Source organism: Cnephaeus nilssonii, assembly GCF_951640355.1.
Source record: "Cnephaeus nilssonii genome assembly, chromosome: 5".
NCBI lineage: Eukaryota > Metazoa > Chordata > Mammalia > Chiroptera > Vespertilionidae > Cnephaeus > Cnephaeus nilssonii.
The window spans coordinates 100,284,681-100,310,527 of NC_137076.1; the positions used below are offsets into that span (position 1 = coordinate 100,284,681).

Sequence of the window (25,847 nt, forward strand, 5' to 3'; positions counted from 1 at the left end):
ACTATTGTAGCCCACTCACTATTGTCCTTCTTTTTCTGATTACCAGTAAAAATGCTGTTTGGAGAGGCAGAGCCTCCCACGACCAGATGTCCACCACTGTGATGCTCTTACATAGAATACACGATTGGTATCATCTTTAATAGCAGAATTGATTTTTAATCTTGTCTGAGCTTTAATCAGCAGAAAAGTCTCCAGCTAGCCAGATGACTGGACATCTCATCTCTCTTTCTGAACTGGCAGCTGATCAGCAGAACCTTTTGTTGTGCCTGCTGTGTGCTTTTCCAAATTGGACTTCGTTCAGGTTGGAACCTGGAAATGCCACCATTTCAGAGAATGCCCCTTTCACCTTTCTCTGTGAAGTTATAAAGCTTACAGAGAAACCCAGGACATAGGACACTCCCCCTTCTTCACTAGCCATGTTGGTGTCTCCTTGGTTTGGAAATGTGTTTATTTGCATTGGAATGATTATAGTTACAGATTGTAAAAAGTTGTGACATATCTGACATCCAGACAGAGATTAGGATAATCTAAAAATGAAGAAGTACTAAAATATTAATGTTTTAGGTGCCTCACATAAAAGAACATTGTTATCCTTAAAGTGCACTTTTGAATTATAAATATTTGACTTACATTTTTTTTAATAATAATGCATATGCACCTACTCTGTGTTTTTAAGCCACAGGATCATTTTGTGAACAGTTTTGTCAACATTTGGGAAAATATCTGAATATGTAAAATCAGATGAACTTTAGAAGGGCATTAAGAGAGAGTTTATGTGAACAATTTTGTAAACACAGCATAAAACATTAGAATTCATAAGAAGTTCCTTCTGGCCTTCAAAATTGTTATTATTGCATATAAAATATGTAGGTTTTAGACTTGTATGAAAATAATAATGTGGATAATGTTGGTAATTGTTTGGACTGATTATTTTGTGTAGCTCATACATATTTGTAATTGCTCAAAATGTAAATATAAGGTATTTAATATAAGAAAATAATTTGGTGATATGCTTTGATTAATCAAACAAAAATAAGAGTTAGTTTTATTTTTTATAATTACCACATTTTTCTTGATTACTCTATTTTACAAAATTTTAAGGCATCAGGTGAAAATACTTTACTTACTGTGATAAGAACTATAACATTATAGTTTATATCCATGCCTTAAATACCTGTTAGAAAAATTTGGATATTCATTTCTGACTATAAAATATAGACTGTAGCATTTGCTAAAGGAAAGTGACCCATGTTTATTTACAGGAGATTCTTTTTCTTAGAATAAATGATCCTAGAAAAGGCCACTTAAAAAAAGGAATCAATGTTCAAAAAGAACCAAAATTTATATTAAATAATAAAAATAATTCATAGCAACTTTATTTTGAAAAAATAAAATGTATTGTATAATTTATTTAATATTGAATACAATTTATTATTCCAAATGTGCTATAGTTGTTTTAAAAGAAAAAAATACCACGTAAGGGGGCATACTATACATTTTACAGCCAAATTGTATTACTACATTATTCCATCTTTTACTTTAAATTTGCATTTTGAAGCATGATCACAGAGGGTCTTTTTTTTTTCCACAAAAAAAAAAAAAAATGAATATAAGAGAAAAAAATAAAATCCAAGGAACTCACCACTATGTTCCTCCTCAGGTCCCAGGACCCTAATAGACCTGACTTCTTCTCAACTCCTTGTAGACTCTTCCCAGGTGATTTTTATATGTACGATCAAGGGTTTTTAGCTGTACTTAGTGAGTGGGAGGAATAGAGAGAAGTGGAAAATTCCATCTTGGTCTGGAACCAGAAATCCATCAAATTATCTTCTGAAGAGTTCATCATCATGCTAACATCCATTTCTAGTTTCTCGTAATAGCTTAATTCTGTTACTTTTGGTTATGCTGTGGCCTTGCTTATGATCCTTGTGTTTTTTTAGCAACATTTGTATTGACTTTGTGGAAAATCTGCATCTTCATGAGCTTTTTAATTTAATCTCACATTAGCATTATATTACTTTCTGTTATCAGCAACTAACTGATGACATAGACATTGTTATATGATTGATAGGAAATCAGATATTAGCAGAAAGTGAGTGGGAACAGGTGGGAATTAATTTTATAAGTGATTATTAGCAACTATTTTCATGGTATAGCAACTTTGGCTCCCCTCTGTAAAATCTCTTCTCTGAAATTCAGAGGACTTACATAGTGAACATTTATATAATAAAAGTATTCTGTATTGTATTTCACCATTGCTACAGTTAATTTTTATCTTCCTGCCCTCATAGTATGAAGTCAGTTCAAATGCTGACATTTTCAGCGCTATTTGTATTCCCTGGTATTACCCATGACATGATAATTCTGACTTAGCAACATATGTGCTTCTCCTAGTTAAAGGTTATTTGAAAGTGTGAGAAGTTGGTAAAAACTTAGAAAATAAAGCCATGATCACAACGTGCTGACATATTCCTCCTTAGAGCTGCATCCCCACGTACAATTAGTTGGCCAAGTGATGACACTTGATATCTAAGGCAAAAATTTCTCTCTAAATTTTTTTGGGAAAAGAATCTGTATTATACACAGGTTGTGATCAAGAAAAAGACAACTTAAAGCAAAAGCGATTTAGCAAGAGAGTTATGTTTAAAGATTGTTTTCTGCTATCCTGATCACCTAATAGTTTTTAGACATTAACATTCTCTCCCGTCACCTTAAATTATACTAAAATTCCATGATCTAAATATCATAGATTTTGTGTAATCATTCATCTATAAAAATATCGACTCACCTTGGTAATATAATATGGGGCCATCCTGGGAAGTTAATTGGCAATAGCTATAAAACACATCCCTGAGATGACCTGAGTTTGACACACTGCCCACATCCACTTTCATCAGTGATATCAAGGAGATTGGGGGCAGATAGAGGGTAAACATGAGTTTCATGAATACTAAAATATAGTGCCTCTTTTTATTGTTTTGCAAGATAGTAAAGGAGGAAGGAAATGTTGACTGCTTTCCACTAGACACCTCAGCCTGGGGAATTATGCAATGACTAGTCTCTTTATTTCATCCAAAGCTGCCATGGAGCTTAATAAAGACATAATTATACAAGATGAATTAAAGCAAAAGTAGTCTTCCTTCAATGAGAAAAGTAAGTGCAAACACTAAGTTGACACAGTATTAAAATGTCCCCATACTATTTACATGCTGAGCATGGGGCTCCAAGCTCTAAGACAAACAACATGAAACATGTTTGTCTGAAGCACATTCACATAGAGCAGTGGTTCTCAACCTTTCTAATGCCGCGACCCTTTAATACAGTTCCTCATGTTGTGGTGACCCCCAACCATAAAATTATTTTCATTGCTACTTCATAACTGTAATTTTGCTACTGTTAATGAATCGTAATGTAAATACCTGTCTTGAGAACTCTGCTGTAGAGCCTAAGACCATCGGAAAACACAGATATTTACATTACGATTCATTAACAGTAGCAAAATTACAGTTATGAAGTAGCAACGAAAATAATTTTATGATTGGGGGTCACCACAACATGAGGAACTGTATTAAAGGGTCGCGGCATTAGGAAGGTTGAGAACCACTGACATAGAGGAATGTTTGGGAAGATGGGTGTGGGTAAGAGCAAACCGAAGGAGACATGATGACTTCTCCATGGAATAAATTTCTAGTCCCTGAAAGCAGTGAGCCTGTTGCTAAATGAACATCAGTGAGGCACACTGGTGAAGGGTGAAGGGTGAAGGGCTGGACCACCAGGTGACCTTCCACGGCTCCCTGTACTTTTCCTATATAATATTTATTACGGCATAGATTGCACTTTGTTTAGGGGTTCTTTGATTAATGTTCTTTCCCGATTAGGCTATAAATATCATGGACTGTGTTTTTATAATGCTCACTGTTATATCCCCAATGCCTAGCCTAGCACCAGGCACAATAAATATTGGTTGAATGATTTAATAAAGAATAGACCACAGTGAATATGGCTTACCTGTTTCCTATGTTAAGCCACAAGCTTGGGAAAGGCTTGGTCCAGAATCTGCCCCAGGTATTGAGAAGGAATATTCTTTGAGTTAGCTAAGGTTAAAAAAAAATAAATTAGCAAACCAGGAATTGTGGGGAATGGGTGCCATCAGGAAGGTATGGTCCTATGGGAAGATGAGGAGTTTAGAAGATATAATTTCCAAGGAAACAATTCTGTTTTTAGAGGAAAACCTGCCTTTCTACAAGCCAGCGTGAATTTAGTTACTTTTTTCCTGGTAAATTCAATATGGTACCTCAGGTTTTATTTTCCATGTTGCTTGCTTGTGGCTTCAGGGCTGTGAGCTTGAAATGGAAACTCATGAAACATACTCTTCCTTTTCTAACATGTGTGACTACTTAAAAAACATTCGTGCAAATTTTCACTGATTCATGATGATCTCAAGTTTGTTTTATGAGAAAAATCATATTTTAATTCCTTATCATCAAGTAAATTTGATAAGCAAAGCGAGGACCCTGTATTCACTCCACAGCTTCCCATGCCCCAGGCTGACCGCCTGTTCCTTCCAGTCCCCAGATTGAAAAGTACGTGGGAAGCTCTGCAACAGATGTTTCTCTTTTCCCAAGGAGGTCTTTGAAGCTAGTTCCCAATCCTGCGATGTGGGAAAACCATCAGGAAAGTGTATGCCTATACTCCATTTCCAATGGAGTCCAAGAGCTGCAAATTCCCACATGTGGAATAAAAACATATATGTTCCATTTGGCTTGTTTTCATTAATTGCAGGAAAAGGAAGCAATACATTTCATGACTTTCCGGAACAAGCATGGGCTCTAAAGACAAGTTGGGGGAAATGTTCACATTCAACAACTTGTTTTTCATTGACTTAAGAATGAGAAAAGCAACAGTCGAGAGAAAAGTATTGTGGTACCAGATGTATAGGAACTCAACAACTTCAGTTTTATAGACTACTGAACCTGAAATATACGTTTTCATGTACAATTATGAGACAATACCTAGTTACCAAGGGTGCAGACGGGAACAGAGTCCGGGGGGCAGAGAATTTCAGCCGCATGAGCAGATGGGCCCCGGGGAATAGACAGTGTGGTGACGGCGGCAAAGCTGGCCCTCCTCCCGCACAGGTGGTTGGAAATCATCCCATGCCCACGGGGACTTCTGCTTGGGTTAGCTCCCCAATGGGTTCCCTCCGCGGAGACGATTGTGTATAGAAATGGGTTTGATTCCATTTACACGGCCAGCTAAGGCTGGGGAGGTTCAATGTGCAGTGAAGAAAGAAAAATACAACCTCAGAATAAAAATTCTTGTCTGTTACAAATTAAAGTCACACTAGATTCATATAAACGGTTGCTTGGTGCTTTTTACAAATAAAAGCGGAGCAGTGATGGCATGGATGTGGACTGTCAGAGTGTGAAGTTTAGCATGAGCTTTCAGACTTGAGTGACTGGGAATGCCTCTAGTGTATTTGGTACACATAGTGAGCAAGTCCATGGCTTCAGGGGTACTTAGAAGGTTTCCTTCACTTACAGTGTAGAAGTGCATTTCTTCACTGTATATGTTTCATTGTCCATACATTGGTTAAAGATCTTACAAAAATTAGCTTTATGCATCAATAAATTGTACCACATGATTCCATGTAATTTGCCTTGAAACCTTAAAATGTCTTGAAAGAAGCTGCATATTAAAGCACACAAATAGAGCATTCCTATGCAAACATGTTGCCAAGTGGGTTTTTGATTGAGACCATTTGACATTGTAGAAAGAGCACAGGCTCGGAGTCTGCAGTTTAGAGGTGAATCGGGCCCTGCCACTTGCCCAAGTGTGACCTTGGATCCAGTATTTAACTTCTCTGTAAAGTGTTCAACCCCTGAACTGATGGGCTCTGGTGGGATTTAAATGAGATAAAGCTATACGTTGCCTGGCCCCATGCCTGACTCATGGTAACATATAAGTGTTTAACAAATGCCTGTTCTCTACTACTTCCCATAAAACCACGTAACACCCCTCATACCCCACATGTGTACATATGTACTCTCCATAGATGAAACCTATTTGTGGTGTTAAATTGTGTGAGCAAAGAGAAATTGTTTGATATCATTTAAAAACAAAAGGACCGACTCTTCAACCCTAGGATGCTGACTTAGTTAACAAATTATATAACTTATTTAAAGAAAACAGTTTGGTGTAGATGATCACATATAATACACATAGCTATCCTGAGAGGAATTTAAGAGATTAATACCCAGATTTTACAGATAAGAACATTGAGGCTCAAGGAGTAAGAGACTTGCCACAATGAGACTTACCAGTGGGAAGCTAGGACTGGTACCCAGGTCTCCTGGCCACCACTCCCATTTATTGGAGGATTAAGGTTCTTTGACTTGAAGACAGACTGCTCAAGATCAGATCCAGGTTTTGCTACAATCTAGATGTATGACCTTAGGTAAGTCACTTGAATTCTCTGTTCTTCTATCCTTCAGTTTCCTTACTTAAAGACTCATTACAATAATAGTATCATCATTCTAAAGTTATTATAAAAATTTTAAAATGTGAAATAAATGCTGCAAAACGAAAGATACCTGGAGCAAAGTAAGTGCTCGGTATATATTAGCTATTACTATCAATCTAGTGTTTTTTTCACTAATCTACGTGGTACTCCCTAGACAACCATAAATGCTTAGAATTTTGTTTTTAAATAAGACCTGAGCATTCTGTCCTTGGATTCAAATTAATCTGAGATGGTTCCATTTTTTATTCTCAAATTGACCCCAATATCCTAAGTACACTTGCCCCAAGACCCAGTTCTGTGTACCGTGGCAAACCTGGTCAATTTTTTTGGATGGGAAAGTGTCTGTCTGCTTTTTCTAAGAGTACATTTTAACCCTGTAAAGCATTTCCTCCGTTGTAACGGCCTCTCTGTTGCTGTCACCCTAGGAACTAACTTCACCCTTGCGGAGCTGGGCATCTGTGAGCCCTCCCCGCACCGCAGTGGCTACTGCTCGGACATGGGCATCCTTCACCAGGGCTACTCCCTGAGCACGGGATCTGACGCCGACTCGGACACCGAGGGAGGGATGTCTCCAGAACACGCCATCAGACTGTGGGGGAGAGGGATAAAATCCAGGCGCAGTTCCGGCCTGTCCAGCCGTGAAAACTCAGCCCTGACCCTGACTGATTCTGACAACGAGAATAAGTCAGATGATGAGAACGGTAGGCCTGCTTCTTACGTACCTTTCCATGTTCGGGGCACTGCACACTGTGGGGCTTGGGATGCTTTCCTTTTTTTTTTTTTTATAATAAAGAGGCATCTAAAACCATTCATTTCCTTGGAAATTGACTTTGTCTGCCCACTCTGAGCTGGGGGAGGAAGTAAGCCAGCCAACCTCGAGCGCATAAGGAATCGCATTTTGATGATGACTCGGTTGTCAGGTAGAGTTGGTTGGTCTGATGAGCAAGTAAATGACATTGCCAACGCGGAAACATAAACCATGACCTATGCCTAGAAAATGTCCTGTCTCCACAAGTTTCTAGGTCTTTGTATTGATGTCCCCTTCCCGGTAAATGGCAACCTGGGTTTTATATATATATATATATATATATATATATATATATATATATATATATATATATATATATTTTTTTTTTTTTTTTTTTTTTTCATGAAGATCTCTTAAGGATCCTACCTTAGCTTAGCCTTTTATTTCCAGGCGGCAATGCCTCATATCCTCGTATTGAAGATCAAACTCAGAACAGATGCTCTGGACTTGAATAATGACAAATAGGAAGGGGTTTGTCTTCCAAAAAGAGTCCTGTTCTGGGTGTACTTTTCTCCTTGGTACCTACTATGTGGGCTAACGACTTCCCACATCTTCTATCACAGATCGCTACGGCTTATCCATCAGCTTTGTAGACGGGCTTTAATGAAACTTCAAAAATTAAATGCTTCCGATCATTAAGCAGTAAATACAAGGAAGCCTAAGAAAGTCATTAAAGAGATAAGGTGCTTTTTTGTGGGTTTCTCAAAGACTCACAACTGTGTTTAGTCAAAAACTTTTTTTAAAAAAAAAAAAAAGAGAAATCGCATTAGGTACAGTTGATTTATGAAGAAAACATCAAAAGCTATGTGGGTTGTTATGAATATATTGTGTGTTTGATAAAGGAATTACCATTAAAATGCATCCAAGTAGATCAGTTAAGGGTGTTTATATAAAATGCTATAAACTTATCCTAGAGCAGCTTTAAGTATGTTCTTGCATTAAAAAAATAAATAAAGGAAACTTGCAGGCAGACAGCTTGTTGCCAATGCAAAAGCAGAGCTAAGTATTACTTGATCTCAAAACTGTTGAAAATACATCATTTCCTGGGTAAGTTGCATGTAATCCAAAAGTGTCACTTTGTTGCATTTAAATTTAGGTTTAATTCTGAAATAATTTATTCCACGGTGGGGACAAGGGGATGTGTCTTAATTATGCCTTCGTTCGCATAGTTAATCAAGGTGTGCTCTCGAGGAAAAATCCGCACTTGACTCCTTTTGAATTCTGACAAAATTCTGCCACTTGGCACATTCAACGCTCCAAGGTGCTTCATTGATAGGAAATTACTTTTAGAAGTTTCCAGAAAGGCATACATTGAATTCATTTCCTGATGTACTTTTTCAGCTTACGTATGTGTCGGATATAGTTCCAACAGAGGCAGTTTGATTACCTAATAAATAAAATCCCTTGCAATCCAAGAACTTCAGGAACAGTTTAAACAAGGTATTTTAGCAAAATTTCCTTGTTTGGTATTTTCACCGGTCTCATGGGAACTATCTACACAGAATTATTTATACATACTTATGGAGTTTGCACCCTCTCTTTGAAAGCTACATTCATCTTAAAAAAAACTCAACTAATAAAGGGAGGTTTCCATGAACAAAGGGAGCCAAAAATGCTTGCCTTGAATTTACCCAGAACTGTTATGGATGGGAGAACTTTATAATTAGTGATGCATTTGATAGGCCAGGAGTTTCTTTGTTTGCAACACTATTTGAAACATCACGTTTGAACAATTTTCACCTTAGGGAAGTCTCTATAAACCCCTGGGTACTCATAGGAAATAAACCCTTAGACACAGTGTCATTGTTGTTTCTGGAATTGCTAGTTATAATGCAGTCAGAATTGCATAAAGAAAAATGATAGAAGGACTACGCAACGCTTTCGTGCCTGCGTCTGGCAGAGGACGGAGGGGTGTTGTACCTGAGTCCAAGCTTAGGAAAAAGATGGTTATTTTAAAATAGAGAGAATGTGTCTTCTTTTCTCTGTTTAACCATTGTTCAGTATTTCCCATATTCAAAAGATGTACAGAATGCATGTTCTGTTCTCCTTTGCAGCCAGAACTAAAACTAAGAAACTGTGCACGTCATGTCATAAGCTCTTTAAGCAAATAACAATCAGGTACACACTCCTCTGCACAACGAGGCGTTGACTTCCGTCCACTTCTTGCTCTCACTCCCCAACAAATTCTGTTTAGCTCACAGAGAAATCAATGCGTTTTCACATCACTGACTTTATGAAGTTTGGGAATGTATTATCATATAGATTGACAGTTGCCCCACTGATTCCACACCACAGCATGGACACTCACCAAGCCGTCATTAATTTCCTCACACTTGTACCCGCAGTGGCTTCCGCCATAATAAACACTTCGTCCTTCAGAACCAAATCGATAACCTTTTAGGTACGCCTCTCCTGAACAGGAAGTAGCAAGGATCTATGCTTTGAAAAAGAAGCTCTCCAGTTTCAGGTTAGATTGTAAGGAGATGTGGTCATAAAAATGAATCTATTCCTTGGATTCCATATATTTCTATGGCATGGTTATGGTGGGGGGTGGGGGTCTCGGGGTACATAGAGTTTCCCAATGCTTCTTGAAAACCACCCTTAAAAAATTCCTAGTGTGGTTTTATGAAGCATAGGTAGAACGTGGAGACAGGTCTCAAAAACCAACTTCTCTCTATAATGTGAAATATGTATCCAACCTTCAAATTCATGTCATAAATTTCTCGATGGCAGCAGTCCTTCCTGTATGCTGCTGGGACAAAAATGACCCACTAGTAACTTGAAAATCTTATTACATTGAGCACACAGATGAGTCTAGTTTTTTTGTGTGTTTTTTCCCCCCAACATAGACATTTCAGAACCATTACCCCTCACAGCTCTGCATCTTATGCTCACTGAGTGACCACCAGATTAGCATTAAGCTTGACATGGGTTTCTTTCAATAGATGAAACTCTCGGGTCCGGGTTATTTTATCAGGCTCCCTACCTCAGTCTGTACGTTAACGATGGCTCGGTTAGAAACAGGCAATGAGATTTGAGAACAGCCCGGCCAAGTTTCTGCTGCTGTGAAATTTCACTGCATCTATCGAAAGGGCTTTCCCGGTGACTTTAAATTAGAAACATTCCTTTTTGGGGTAATAAATGTCCCACTTAAAATATATCCTCTCTGAGGCCCTTTGTGTCGCCCGAGTTATGGAGAAAATGGGGCAGTCACTAGTACACAAGAATAACTAATTGCCTTCTTAAAAATGCGGAGCAGCACACGTTGTAAAAAATCTGGTCTGTGTACTCTTGACTCCCTTAGGCAGTTTCTTCACCTTGGGGACTTGAAAATATCCTTGAGGTTTTTCTGTTGTTTTTTTCCCCCAGCACAGTTCTATTATAAGTTTCAGTTATATTATTGGAAATCCAGGAAGAAGAAAAGACAAAAGAAAATAAGCTTGGCTATGGGATAGGGAGCCAGACGTTACAGAAAACGAAATCTGGCCTCGGTTAAAGCTTTAAAATAAAAATTATCCTTCCCTTCTCCTCTCCGTTTCCACCCAAAGTAAATAAGGACAATGTTCATTTTCATCTGTTGTCAATTGGGACATTTGTAATTCTCATAATGTGCTTTGAGGCTGAAACTATAAATGTTGGGTTAATTCCATTGCATTTCACCAAATGCATTTATAAAACAAGCCGGCTCTGGGCACATAATGGATTTGTGTGGAGTGTGTTTGTGGAACATAGATTCTATTAGATTGTGAGTCCTCCTGGCAGGTCTGCGGTGCCCGTGTCTCCTCCAAGGGCCTAAGCACACGGCTACTGGCTGCATGTTAATTGAGACATGAGGCATGAACTCGGAGGGAAGGAGGGTTTTCCTTCGTACCAGAGACAGTGTCTGCAGCTTGTTCCCGCCATCCACATTGCATTCATTTGTCAGACGGGGTGACTTTCTTCCTCTCTCTTCAAAATGTGGCTTCTCGGTAAATTTCACATTGGAGTTCCCCGTAAGTAATCACCTCCAAGACCTGCTGTGGCGTTTTGTCTCGGCCCCACCCTGTCACTCTTGATGCTGTTAAACTTCCTTTGAGTCTTAGAAGCTACTCTACTCCTTTTGTCTCCCCCATCCTGCATGTGTAAGCTACACCGAATGCCTAGAACAGAATAAAAACTTATTGTAAGCACCAGATAATTTTAGCCCAGGGCTCATAATTTTGCCCTTAAAGTTGGGAGGAAGAGTAGTAAAAGAGGTGGCTACAAAAGCACAAGGTGATATTGGACTGTACTTTTGATGTTGGTATGTGATGATTTCTTTTCCAGGCAAACTTCATGGAAAAAACTTGCATGGAACCTTATTGTCTTAATTCCTTAGATACAAAACAAAAAAACATGAAAGAAAACAAAACAAACTTTAAATCCATTTCAAGGACAATTATTTCAAAGTGTGTTTATGAGCTTAATTTTTTTTTAATTCTTGGAAATTTGAAAGAATAACATGTATAGAGAAGAACTTTAAAATGAGGTAGCATGGATTAAAAAAAAAGACACGAGAACAAAATATCCCAAGCTCCCAGCCTTGTCTACTCCTAAATAAAAGGATGATTTGATTTTGATAACTCTGGTTTGATTCCCTAAAAGTGCAGATATTAGAGGCTCTAGAGGCTCCTTATTTTACAAAAAAAAAAAAAAGTTTATTTTCCCTTTTTGTAAAATTAATAGTAGTCTCAAATATATACTAGTAATTATCACAGTGTTAAAATACAGCCGATAAGAATAGACAACCAGAGGCAAACTTTGGGAATATCAAATTGTCATACGGCTTGATACCTGAGCCAGAAATGGGAGGCTTAAAAAAAAAAAAGAAAAGAAAAGAAAACAAATGGGAGGCTTGTGTTTGGCCAATGAACCTGGATGAGACTTGGGTGATCTAGATTTCTGGCTGATTAAGCCACACTTCCATTGCTGTAACGTAGTGAACTTGAAGGACCATAAGCCTATGTGCTGATTCCAGCGCTGCATGTTCCACATTATAAACTTTAGTTGCATGGTTCTTAGGTATTTATATTTCTTTCTTTCCTTTGGTGGTTTCTTTCATGTTTGTTAACGCTCCCAGGGGCTATCAAGCAATGGCTCCATTCAAAAAATACAATAAATAAAATGCAGCGCTAAGCCTTCCTTTTGGCAGGGCCAGCCTGATTATTACACGTGTAATCTCCAGGCCTCTGGGGAGACACTGGGCTTGCTGGGTAATCATTTGCTTTAAGCTGCTGCGTTCCTGATATCTGTACTTTCACTTGGGCTGAGCAGCAAAGGCAGGAAACCGGGGAGAGGCCACATGTTTCTGTCCCTTAACAATCTGAAGCCTCTTCACGCAGACAACTCTCAACTTTTTTGCTTAGCGTTCCGCCACGTTTTAGTTTCGTTGTTGTTTGTCAGGGATCAAATTAAATTTTAACTTTGGGGAGAGATGGAATAAGTTATTAAGGCCATAAATAACATGAGTTAAAGCGAAGGACGTTGATAGTATAAATTTTCTAGACATCTGAGTCAAGATGAATTTGCACAGAAAATAATAGCCAACTAAAAAGTGCGTATTAAAATGACCCATTCTGGAACTGGGACAGGGCGAGTGGAAGGAGGCAATTTTAGTGACAGGTTTGTAAGCAGGATAGACATTGCAGATATGTAGGTGTTGTGTATTTATGTGTGTACAGAGGGCAAAACTTATTACTTAATGCTAAGTATTATTTAGCACAGGCTGAAAGAACTGCCTAGGAAATTATCCCTCCCAGTCTTCTTAAACTTGGTTTTAGGACTGTGAAAGAAATAAAGGCGGAAGTAAAAAGTCCAAGGAATAGTCATTAACAACAGAGGTCACGAACTGTAGCCCAGGAGTTGTGCTATTTGGCCAGTGTCTAAAAATTGTACATTACTAAGCAACATTTGAAAAGTGGGAGATTTCATATTAGAAATTTGTATTTTGGGCTTCTCTCCGGATCTACAGTATCCAGTGTCACGTGTTTTGGTTTCACCCCGAAATGAATTGGGTTAGAAGCAGTGACCCTGCAGTTCTAGGTGGTTCCTGTCACCTGGGTCACCCACGCTTTCCCCAGGCACCTCCTCTCATCTGAGGTTCACTGTAGCCTTTGTAGGCACTGGAGTTACCAACCTTACCCTACATACAAACTCAGGGCAAATCAGAGATACTAAAAATGGTAGAAACAAAGCTAGAAACCAGCAATTTTAGCTTCATGTGTTCAGAACAGTTATGTTACATCTTCTTTTTCTTTTTTCTTTTTTTTAATTTGAGTCCTCTGTAAAATGGGGTTAATTTTGCTATAACAAATTTCTAAAATAGTTTTCAGGATAAACTAAAATTTAAGGGTAAACTAAAATAAAGTGAAATCATATGAAAATCAACTTAATTTGAAAATGAATACAGGGATTGTGTAAGTGTCAGAGGGATCTTAAGTGGGTGATATGCCCTCCCACCTTCTAAATGGGTGCCCTGAAGTCCTGAATAATTAAAGTGAGAATCTCTTATTTTAATCATACACTTAAAGCCATTTTAATGTAAAAGGATCTAGGTGGACCTTTAGGAAATAGGTGGAGGGGAAACTTCCTTTAAAATCTTTAGATACTTGAGCTGATACAGGAAAAACCCAGGGCTTTTCAAGAGGAAGCCCTTTAAAGAGGAGGAAAATGCCTGGCTGGTGTTGCTCAGTGGTTGAGCATCGACCCAAGAACCAGGAGTTCAAGGTTCAAGTCCCTGTCAAGGCACATGCCTGAGTTGCAGGCTCAGTCCCCAGAAGGGGGCATGCAGGAGACAGCCTATTAATGATTCTTATCATGGATGTTCTATCTGTCTATCCCTCTCCCTTCCTCTCTGAAATCAATGAAAACATATTTTTTTAAAAAGAGGAGGGAAATGACTTTGTACTAATTATCTTCCATTTTGATCAGGCAAGTGGTTTGTGGAGTCTGTTATAGGGAAGTGGAAGACAGTAAAGCAAAATGCAGGGTTATATGAAGACAGCCAGCTCCCCAAGAGGAAAGAGTGGGAGCCATGCAGGATAATGCCGGGTTGGGGACAGAGCTTCCCAAACTGAGAGATGTCCCTTATCTGCAAGTGGATAAGCAGGGTACCAAGTATTATTCAGGGATACTCTCGCCTACCGTGCAATATACTCCCAGCTCTCTCAGCATCCCAAGGATACTTGTGAAGGAGAAAAGATAATTGAAATACAAGCCTGTTTACTAATCGAAGGGACTGAAATACTTGAGTTAGCATTCCTTGGAACCTCTCCATTCATGGAGGTTTATACCGGCCCAAGGGGAATAGAAAAGATTGACACAGCAGCAGTATTTCTGCTCATGTTAAACAAAAAAAGGGTGATGTGGATTTACATGGAGAGAGCCAGGCGCATGAGGAAGTGTGGGAAGTATTTCTCACAGTATATTTTATGCAAGACATACACTCTCATACATTCACTGGTCAAACAGCATCTTTGCAATGAATTAAAAGCAGAAAATTGGTATTTGGAAGCTAATGTGCATTGGTTAAATATGCATATTTTAATACACACATATGTGAAGCTGATAGAATTATGTTCTGTTTTATTTAGCTTTGACAAAGAGTAGCTAAGGAGGAAATACTTTAATATGGAGAATTCCTATTTTATTTTGGAAAAAAAATGTAAGGAGTGGCTGCTGGATGTTCAGCCTTATACAACAAAACCATTGTGCGTCTCTGTGCACGTATCTGTGTTATATGTGTACAGAGGGCTGTTGGGAGGAGGGACATTATTGAGAGGGATTGAGCTCAAGTCTAAGCAACCAGTCTCCAGAATATGTGGATAATCCATTACCTTGTGGCAACCTATTAGTTTTTGTCTTTTTGTTCATGGCTATCTGCACTGATCATACTTCACTATTTTTTGACACAATTCCTATTTTCTTCTCTCAATTCCCTGTGTCAGCTTTCACTTCTTATACTGGTAGATGGAAATACCTCCTTTGTTGTTTATCGAAGGAAGCAAGCACCCCTACACATTTACAGAGAATGTCCCGTCTATTCTCAACAGAGAAATAAGGAAGTAGCACTTTATATGTCAGCAGGCTGGAAGAGGAAGGGCCACTTTGAGGAGACAGAGTTTTCATTAGGTTGTAAATGAGGGTTAGAGTTTATATGAGTGGGGCTGAGATGACAGATGTTCCAAATGAAGAAAAACCAATGTGGATGGTGGTTGGAGCGTGAGGAGGGGGTGCAAAGATTACGATGATTTTTCAGGAACATTCTCTTCCAGAAAGTCCAGCTGCAGGCATACTAGTGGGAATGTGGTGGTTTGGTTGGACAGCAGTACATATATAACACTGGTGATGTAGGAACCAGGTGACCAGAAGCTTCCAGCTTCCTGCTAAGGAATTATGATGGTCTGACTAAGAACTAGGGAGCTACAAGGTTTAATTGAACAGGAACTATTACATTTTAGTGTGCATATGGGCGCGCGCGCACACACACACACACACACACACACACACACACACACATGTTTGGGCAGGAAGGTAACGAAATTAGAAGCCATGATATCAGGGAAGGACACAGTGATCCAGGTCAGAGGACCCAAGCCATGGCTGGACTGCAGAGGATTCTGCTTTTTGAGTTTTCAGTGAGAGGAATGAACCACCAACAAGCATATGAATGTTGTATAATTGTAATTAAGATATTAACATTTGAAATGCATCTAATTTGAAGCTCATGGAGTACAAGGAGTGTTTCTTACAGAGGAATCTGTGATGCATACACATACGACAAGTGTTAAAACAGCTGGGCTCAAGTGTTTATACTAATTACATGATTAGGTAATAAAATAGCATCAAATATTGCTATATATAGGAAAACACAGGCCATAATACTATTTTTAAAGAAACAGTGTGTTATTATAGGTGAACATTGTCTAGAACTCTTTCAGGGTAATTAACAGTTTCTATATCTTTCTTGGAGTCATATTCTCATGTAACTTGTTTAACTTCCTCTGTAAGTAAGTTATGTCTCTCTTCTCATCCCTAATTGTTTCTATTTTCACCTCTTATGCTTTTTTAAAAAAATCAGGCTTCAAAGAGATATATTTATTTCTCTTTCAAGTTTTCTATTTATTATTTACTCTAATTTTTTTTCACTCTTGTTATGTTCATCCTTTATTATGCTCTCATTTTAACTTTTAAAATGTTATACTTTTTCTAACATTTTAAGATGAGTATTAAGTTTTGGTACTTTCAGTCTTCCTTATTTAATAATAGTAAATATATTTACCAGGTTCTATAGGTTTAATACAAAGTGGTATCTTCATTGCTTCGTTTATTTTCCTTTTACTCCTCAACCAATGAGATGTTTATAGATTTTTACAGAGAGGAAAAGGGAGGAGAGAGAGAGAGAGAGCACACATTAATTGATTACCTTGCACATGCGCCTGGCCAGGGACCAAACCACCAACCTAGATATGTGCCCTGACCAGGAATTAAACCCAAAACAATGTACTGGTCAATACTCCAACCAACTGACCCACTTGGCCAGGGCCTCTTCATTGCTTTCAAAAGAGCCTTAGCCTTGCGGACTCTCAAAGTAAAACAGCATTTTAATGCTATCAGTTTTCACTCTAGTACTAATAAGTGCTGAAAAGGCCATTTTTAATTAATCCTTTATGGTGTCCAAGGAACATATAATAATATATGTTATATGATATATAAATATATATAAATATATGTATATGCAAATATATAGGGGTAAACTATATAGCATGAGTTTGCAAAGTCTATCTAAAATATATGAAAATATGAATGTGTTTATATATCCCCCCAACACACACACCCCCATACTCACACATAAAAACTTGAATAAGAATAGAAATCATCTGTAATTTGACACCAGAAACAAGCATGGTTAATATATTGGTGCATTTATTTTTCAGGCTGTCTGCTTGTGTATGTATGTGTATACACAATATACATATTTTATAGAGTAGGCATCATGTGTACAAGCTCTGTGTAGTTTCATTTTTTCAGTAAATATATTCCATGGCATTAAATGTCTTCTACAACAGTTACGGGGTTCATAGTATTCCTTTATCATGAAATTTCCTCAGTTCCCTTTCATTGGACATTTAACTTATTTTCATTCTGGAAGCATTAAAGAATAGTGTAATGAATAAAACCTTTGTATCTAAATTCCTATGCATCTCCCTAACTTATTTCTGAAGATAAATTCCCAGAAGATTCAGAACATACATGGTTACGAAATTGTCATTCTTTTTTTTTTTAAACAAAATTGTCATTCTTTCCCCCGAGTCTCCAGTAGGAAGGTTGGCCTTGGCCCAGGTGCCCTATGAGAACAACCTGGCACCCACTCACACTCAGGAGCACGGAAAACGGTGCTAATGTGCTTCCTGTTTATGGGTGAAAATATGTTTATTCTGGTTTTCAACTCTCCATGAATTTATTGTCTACTTATATTTCTTATTTTAAAAGATATGGGAATGATTCTTCTCATTTTGGGGTTAGTATCTACTTTTTACAATACCTACATGATCTCTGAGTAAGTTCTACTGTACTTATCTGTACAGAGGCAACACTTTGTAAAATGTTCATTTATAAGTGTGAAAGTCATTTGGCTACATTCTGAAGATCATGTGATTTGTTTTTTTTGGGGTAGAATACCAGAAATATATATGGCTATATATATGGAGATAGATAGATAGATAGATAGATAGATAGATAGATAGATAGATAGAAATTACCCGAAGATCTCAGAAATCCATTTAATCCATCAGGCTCAAAAGCTGGAAAAGCAATTGAAAGGGCTGTATTAAACAAAGAATAAAGTTAGCTCTGAGTGGGGTAGGGATTTTTTACCATAACAAATATCTCAGCTGTTGTTCAGAACCCCGGACATTATTTCAGATTGTTAATTTATAACAAACCAAGGATAGAATTGAATTCCACATGATGAAAGGAGATTCCCATCTGCTAAGACAATCTGCAAGGCACCTTGAGGAGATAAAATCGAGTAAATGATATATTAAATATTCTTAAAACTTCCTCCATCTATGGGGCCTTTGATTCAATGAGGATAGTAATCATAAACACAGTGGTATCCCAGCTATTTGTATTTTTACAAAATAAGTAGGTCTGCATATAAGGTAAATATCTCAGTGCAGAAAGAAATGCTCTGAAAATAATCATGTGGAAGCAATTGCTATTATAATAAGCATATGGTCCTGCTAATATAGAGTGTTGCTTAATAATTGATGTTACAGGGGAGAAAAAAGAGTAGAAAAAGTTATTTATTCTGGGCAACACTTTGTACATTCAGAATGGAAAAGACCCTAGTGAAATGCAAAACAATTAAGAGAATACAGGCCCTCTTCCACTTCCGCTGATACACATTTATGGCTATGAACAAGAAGGCACATTGGGAAGGCAGGAAGTATACAACTCAACTTAATCTGTCCCTCTGTGGTATTTCAAGCCCTCCACAATATAGTCCAATTTTATGTTTTTAGCCCTTGCTCCCACTTCTCCTCTAAATATATTTTCAGCTCCAGCCCAACTGGGCTACTTCCTTTTTCCAGAGCATATTCTTTCCTCCCCTGTGTCTTTGTTCATCCTGGTCCTGTTCCCTTCACTTTTATTGTTACCCCCAAGCCCACGCATCTGTTACATTCTAATCTATCATCACAGAGTTATTTAAGATGCTAGGTCTTCTATCACACCATTCTGATCTCTGAACACCCAATCCTTAGAATTCTATAGCATTTTATTTATCCATTTCTTTTGAAACTTGGGGGAAATGGTGTAGCCTTCACCAAGGTAGAGCAGTAAAGGAATTGAGATGTATTTTGGACATAGAATATACAGAACTTGGAAAATGGTTGAATGTAGGAGTTGATGAAAAAGAGCAATCAAGGATCTCTGACTTCATCAATGGAATGGATTCCTAATTGCATAAAGAGAAATCCTTAGAAAGGGTAGGGTTTAACCAAGAGTTCCATTTTGTTCATTGTTAAGTGGCATAAGACATCCAAGTAGAAAGGTATTGTGTATAGTTGTGTAATTACTAAAAATGGAACCTAGATGAGAAGTCTGAACTGGAGACATCAGCTGGAGAATCAACAGTGTACCAGTGGTCTATATATACCCATGGACGTTGATGAGCTCCTACAAGGAGAAAAGCAGAAAGAAGAGTAGAGGCAGGGGCAAACTCTGAATAGCTCTTTGTTCGATGTTGGGCAGAGAAGAAGGAGCACTCAAAAGAGACTGGAAACATATTTTTGGCTTAAACATAGTAGTTCTGCATTCATTCTTACATGATTTTCATTAGGCTCCTAATGGCTTCCAGTTTGGGGTGGCTGCATAATCTCGCAACTCAAACATTTTCTTTTTCTTTTCTCTCCATAACTCTGCTGCCTCAATCAAAGGAGGCAAAACTGCACGGCCTCGGAATCTAAATAAATGGGATAGGCTTTCTCATATGACTGGTAAACTGGTCTCTAAGGTCATTTCAAAATGGATTGAGTAATGGGTGGCAACAACATTTAACTAGAAACTTTTACTGCGTTCAGAATATTATTGAGCACCTACTATCTATTAAAAAAGGTCCTTCTGCCCTAACCGGTTTGGCTCAGTGGATAGAGCATTGGCCTGCGGACTGAAGGGTCCCAGGTTCGATTCCAGTCAAGGGCATGTACTTTGGTTGTGGGCACATCCCCAGTAGGGGTTGTGCAGGAGGCAGCTGATTGATGTTTCTCTCTCATCGATGTTTCTAACTCTCTATCCCTCTCCCTTTCCTCTCTGTAAAAAATCAATAAAATATATTTTTTAAAAAATAAAATAAAGTAAAAATAAAAAGGTCCTTCTGTCTTGGCACTTAGATTCTAGTTGGAGAGAAAGACAGTAAAAAATGAACATAGAATAAAAGAAGGAGAGAGAGAGAGAAGGAAAGGAATGAGGGAGGGAGGGAGGGAGGGAGGGAGGGAGGGAGGGAGGGAGGAAGGAAGGAAGGAAGGAAGGAAGGAAGGAAGGAAGGAAGGAAGGAAGGAAGGAAGGAAGGAAGGAAGGAAGATAGGAAAGAAAGAAAGAAAGAAAGAAAGAAAGAAAGAAAGAAAGAAAGAAAGAAAGAAAGAAAGAAAGAAAGAAAGAAAGAAAAGAAAAGAAAAGAAAAGAAAAGAAAAGAAAAGAAAAGAAAAGAAAAGAAAAGAAAAGAAAAGAAAAGAAAAGAAAAGAAAGAACCTGTGCTAGCAAGTGATAAATGCCATGGAAAAAATAAAAGTAGAGAATAAAGGTAGTTGGCAGCATGTGTTTATAGTTTTTTCAGTTTTAAAAAGGGTGGGATGTCAGGGAAAGGTTTATTAAAATGGTAACTTTTGAGCAAACAAAACCTTATAGGATGGAAGGAATTTAGTTATGAAATAAAATTTACTCTGCATATTTCTGAGGGTAGAGCATCCCGGGCAGATGGAAGAGTTAGTGCAAAGACTTTATTGTGGGATCATGCTTGGTGTATTTGAGAAAGTCATTGTGATTGTAGCAAATGGCACATTGGGAACAATAATAGGAATGAGGTCAGAGAGGTAAAGGGAGAGACAGATCATAGAGGACATCATAGATAATTAAAACTGCAGTCTTCATTCTGAGGGAAATGGAGATCCATGCGGATATTTTTAAGTGACATGATCTGACTTCCCATTTGAAAATATCACTCTGGCTATTGTGTTTACAATACAGTACAATAGGCAAGAATGGGAAGACCAGTCAGGAGGCTATTATAGTAGCCAAGGCAAGAGATGATAGTGTCTAGGACCAATAGAGGTGTGATTCTTAATATGTTTTGGAGGTTGAGGTAGTAATATGTCCAGATGTATTATTGTCTGAGAAGTATGTGAAAAAGAGACATCAAGTATGACTTCCAAGTTTCTTGACTATTTTTAATGGGGTTATCTGGGGTTGTTTTATTTGTTTGTTGTTTACTAAGATGTAAGATTTCTTTCTATATTTTGGACATTACCTTTTATCAGATATATGATTGGTAAATATTCTCTCCCATTTCAAAGGTTGCCTTTTCATTCTGATGACAGTTCCCTTGCTGTGTAGAAACTTTTTAAGCTGTTGTGATAACAAACCAATGAACTAGGGGCTTGGGGAATGACAGGAAGATAATTTTATCCCTTCTAAAAAATATAAATATATATACTAGGGTGCACGGTAGTATTCCTGCTGAAATACTCAGTTAAGGAAGAGGGATGACTGCACATTGAAGATACAGGAATGACAGTTTGATCTTATATACCTGAAATATTGCTTTACTGAAATATGAATTCAAAAAAGTAGACGTCAAAACATGACTCAGGGTCATTTTCTCTACGATTCAATACGTGGGCTGAATGCTTTAAAAATATCCAAATTTCCTATCACTATTGCTCCTAGGAAAACCATGCCTATATCTAAGACCATGGATATAAGTGCTTTCAACTTCCAATCTGTCCCTGTAAAAACAAAAAACAGGTATTATGAATACTCCGTGCATTATGATGGTGTAACATGTTAATGGGAGAGGTCAGAGGGTTTAGGAGAAAAATTCTAGAGACCTACATTTTCCCCCTGGTTCTTCCACTAACTAGCTGTATGACTGGGGGCAGCAGACGCAATCTCACTATGTGTCAGTACCATTATTTGTGATAGGAATACACTGGATGCAGGACGGCATATCTATTATGTACAGGAATCTAAGATTCAGATAGAAAAGGATTTGAGTCCTAGCTCTGTCCCTTACCAGTTCTGTGAACTTGCCAAGTTACCATTAATCTCTTAAAACCCTTGTTTCTTCTTCTGTACAATGGGGGTAATAGCTGTACCTCTCCCTTATTCCTACGATTATGAAATGAGATGACGTATACCAAACCGCTACCATAGTGCCTGGAACATGGAAAAGACTTCAGCCATAGTACTACTTATTTTTGTATTACTGTTTTCAAAATAAATGTCTTTGTCACCATATTTAATCAATTCACACTGCTTTTAAAGTTTATAGATTTTTCACATGCAAGTCATTCAACATGATTTCTGGTGTCTCCTTCATATCCCTCGGCTATCAGGATCTTGGGCAAAAGTATAAATCCCTGTTCTTGCATTGATCCTGCAGTGAAAGCCATGGGGATTATATCACTCTTAACTTAGATTGGCCGTCCTCTTTTCCTGGGAGGCCGTCAGAAGTGGGAGTGCTGCCTTGTATATCAAGAAGGGATTCTAAAAGGTGATTTCATTTGTGCTTTCATTTTGTTCTTCAAGGAAAGGGAGTTAAATATTAAATAAGAAGTCTAATCCAGTAAATAGGGTGATGCAACCATCCCAGACTCACGGAGTTTATGATAAAAGGAGCAGCGAAAGGGATCAAAGCCAATAATGAGCTAGGATGAGCAGAGTGAGGAGCAGAGCGAGAAATTTGGGATGAGATCAAAATGCGCCAGAAGCCAATCATGGGCTGCAGTGCAGATCGCCTCCACTACAGCAGAGCACTGCAGCGGTACTCATTTGGAATCCAAGGCATCAGCCAGTTACTGCACATCCACTGCCTGCTGGAAGCTGGGGATGCAATTTTAAAGATAAATTTCACATAATCCCTGGCCTCAGGTAACTCGCATCCTAGCAGGAAGAAAACACCCACCTGGTGACAGCAGGTAGAATAGCACAATAATTAAGCACATTTCTTTTTGTTGTTGTTAATCATCACCGGAGGATAATTTTCCATTGATTTTTAGAGAGAGGGGAGGGAAGGGGGAAAGACAAGTAGAGAGAAACATCAATGTGAGAGAGACACATCGACTGGCTGCCTTCCACATGTGCAATCCAGGTACATGCCCTTGACTGGAATCAAATGCAGGACCCTTCAGTCCAAGGGCCAGTGCTCTATCTACCCACTGAGCCAAAGTGTCCAGGGTGAGCACTTTCCTTTGTAATAAGACTGTGTTGGTTTAAAGCTCAGTTCATTCACTTCCTAGCTTTTGGGGCATGGAAAATTATTGCATCTCTCTGAGCCTGAGTTTTTTCATTGGTAAATGGAAGTACCTACCCTTGGATTTGTTGCGAAGAGTAAATAAGTAAGATATGGAAATGGGCTTAATGAAATACCTACTCTTTAATATGGGCAGTGATACATATTATTGTAGACCATAATAAATGTTGCTGTGTGATTAAAACTTTCACCAAGAAATTAATATCTGGTCTGGGCTTTGAAGCCAGAAGATTGGTCTGGGTAGGAAAGAGAATGGGTGATGTCTTAAGCAGAGGAAATAGCAGAATTGTGATTCAGAGCTGTTAATCTGTCAGTAGGACTGGGGAATAAAGAACAATCTCACAACAGAGAAGAGAATGGTGGGGTGGGAGAAAAATTGCAAGTGAACAAAGAGGAGACTGGGAAGTTCACCCAGAACTGCCTAGCAAACACATTTGGACTTGACCCCACAAGTGAATGGGAACTGCACTCTAGAAAAAATTGTTACTGAGGAATCTCTCTTAGGAGGAGAACATTGACCAGGAAGAGGAATTAGAATACCAATGGTCAATAATAGTCCCACCCAGGGCAGTGAGAGTGATGGGAAGGAATAAAGCGAAGGCAGGATTCAGAGGCAACTCGGCGGTGGCGAGCAAGTGATTGGAGTGGGCAGAGGGTCTAAGGGAGGTTAGAAGGACTACAACCAGGATAACCAGGTTAGAATAAAGGTGGAAAATGAGGTAGAGGCTAGAAAGAGAGCACCCAGCAGGGAAACAAGAAGCTTTGTTTGGAAAATACTGAGTTTAGATTATCTAGAACTTCTGTGTGCAGATATTAAATAGGCACTTGGAAATGTGCTAGTGTGGAAATGAGGCTGAGTGTGAACCTGGGACTAGAGATAAGGAAAGTATCATCCATAGGTTATAAGCGGCACTACATAAGGGGTAAAATATTTGGGACAAGGGACATAGAGTGACAGGTGCGAGGATCCTAGAAATGTTGCCTTTTGGGGAGCAGTCCAAGGCAGAGGAATCAGCAGAGTTGTTGGGGAAAGGATGCTCAGGGAAAAGGCGAGGTGAGTCTTTTCTCTTTCAGGTCAATGGTGCTATAAGCTGCAAAGTGTTCAGTTAGGATAAAGAATGAGGCGAGGCCTTTGGATGTGACATTGGGAATATTGAATGGGGCATTCTGGAGTGAGGCACCTGCACAGGCTTGGTTAGAATGGCTCATGGAGAAGGGGGTGTGAAGAAATGAAAGCAGACAGCAGACATTATGAGGAATATATGGGAAGACCTTGTGTTTTCCGTACCCATGTTTCAAATACAGCAGATGATCTCTCTCTCTGTGTGTATTTTGCCGTCTTCACCTTAAAGGAGTGAGACTAAATGATCATTTCATTATAGCCTGTCCAGGAGGACCTTGATCTAGCGCAGGGATCCCTAAGGAGGAGGGCAGAGGCTTGGATTTGCTGCAATTAGAACTCTCAGAATTGTGTTTTCTGAGAACCATGGACAGTCAGTAAGAGTCTCCTAATCTATGCAGCATCTGGGGCATTATTAGAAACCAAGAAACCTCTCTCTTTTTTTTCTGAAAGGACAGAGTATGAAATGTTCTGAATAAAAGGCCACAGAGCTTGACGGACAAATGTCGCTCCTGTGCTCATTTGAGCAGTGAGTGTTAATCAACTCCATCCTCCATGAAGCCGGCTGCACTTAGTCGGAAGCGGCACCAGATGGTGGGTGATAGACAGGCTTCTGGGATCCATTTAGTATTAATCCCGTATCTTTTTAGTAGAAGACCCCGACTTCCCAGGCTTTGGAGTGGGAGTCAATTTTCCTTTCAGAATCCCGGTATTCCACATCTTGATAGATGGCATAAAATTCACTAACAAATTGGTTTTTGTCGTAGTTAGTTAGTGAGGTCTGAGTGTTTCCAGTTCTAACTGCAGCTTATCTTTGCCGTTTCCCTAGAAGTAGAAGAGAAACAAATGGGAGAACAGAACTCTCGAGAGGGTATTTCTCCTCCCCCACTCTGCAAATGCAGTTGGCAGCTTCCCTCCTTCTCCTCTCCTCTAATAGAACATGTCATATATTTCTACAGCTTTTTAATAATCCCTTTCAAATAAGACAAGATTGGCAATACCATTTTTTTAAATAGGAGAAGCAGTTAAAGTTAGGTTTTGGATTCAGATGGACCTGGATTTGAGTTCCACCTCTTCCATTTGAAAGCTGGTGGTCAGCCAATTCCTTAAACTTTCTGAAATTATCTTTTGCCATTTGTAAAATAACAAAAGAGAATATAAATACCCACTGGAAAAGGTCATCACAGGGACTACAGGAACTAGTGCAATATAAGGACATCAGATCTCCCCTAGTTCTATATTCAAACAAGAGGTACAGTATTCATATATAGGAACAGCCCCCCCTGGAAAATCTCTTAAACTAGCTCTCCACATAAAATGCACGGTTCTGTGTGTGCAACCCTGTACA

At 38.6% G+C, this 25,847-nt stretch overlaps 1 protein-coding gene across 4 annotated transcripts in view; it reads left to right on the forward strand.

Moving 5' to 3' along the window:
* The window catches only part of TENM2 (teneurin transmembrane protein 2), a gene marked incomplete at both ends in the record, with an annotated part of 890,113 nt that overhangs the window by 62,233 nt on the left and 802,033 nt on the right, over window positions 1–25,847 (forward strand). For all 4 annotated transcript variants that reach the window (XM_079771922.1, XM_079771923.1, XM_079771924.1 and 1 more), the window contains one exon: window positions 6,949–7,224. In XM_079771922.1, coding sequence (XP_079628048.1) covers window positions 6,949–7,224 — 276 coding nt within the window. The remainder of the gene's footprint in view (window positions 1–6,948; window positions 7,225–25,847) is intronic.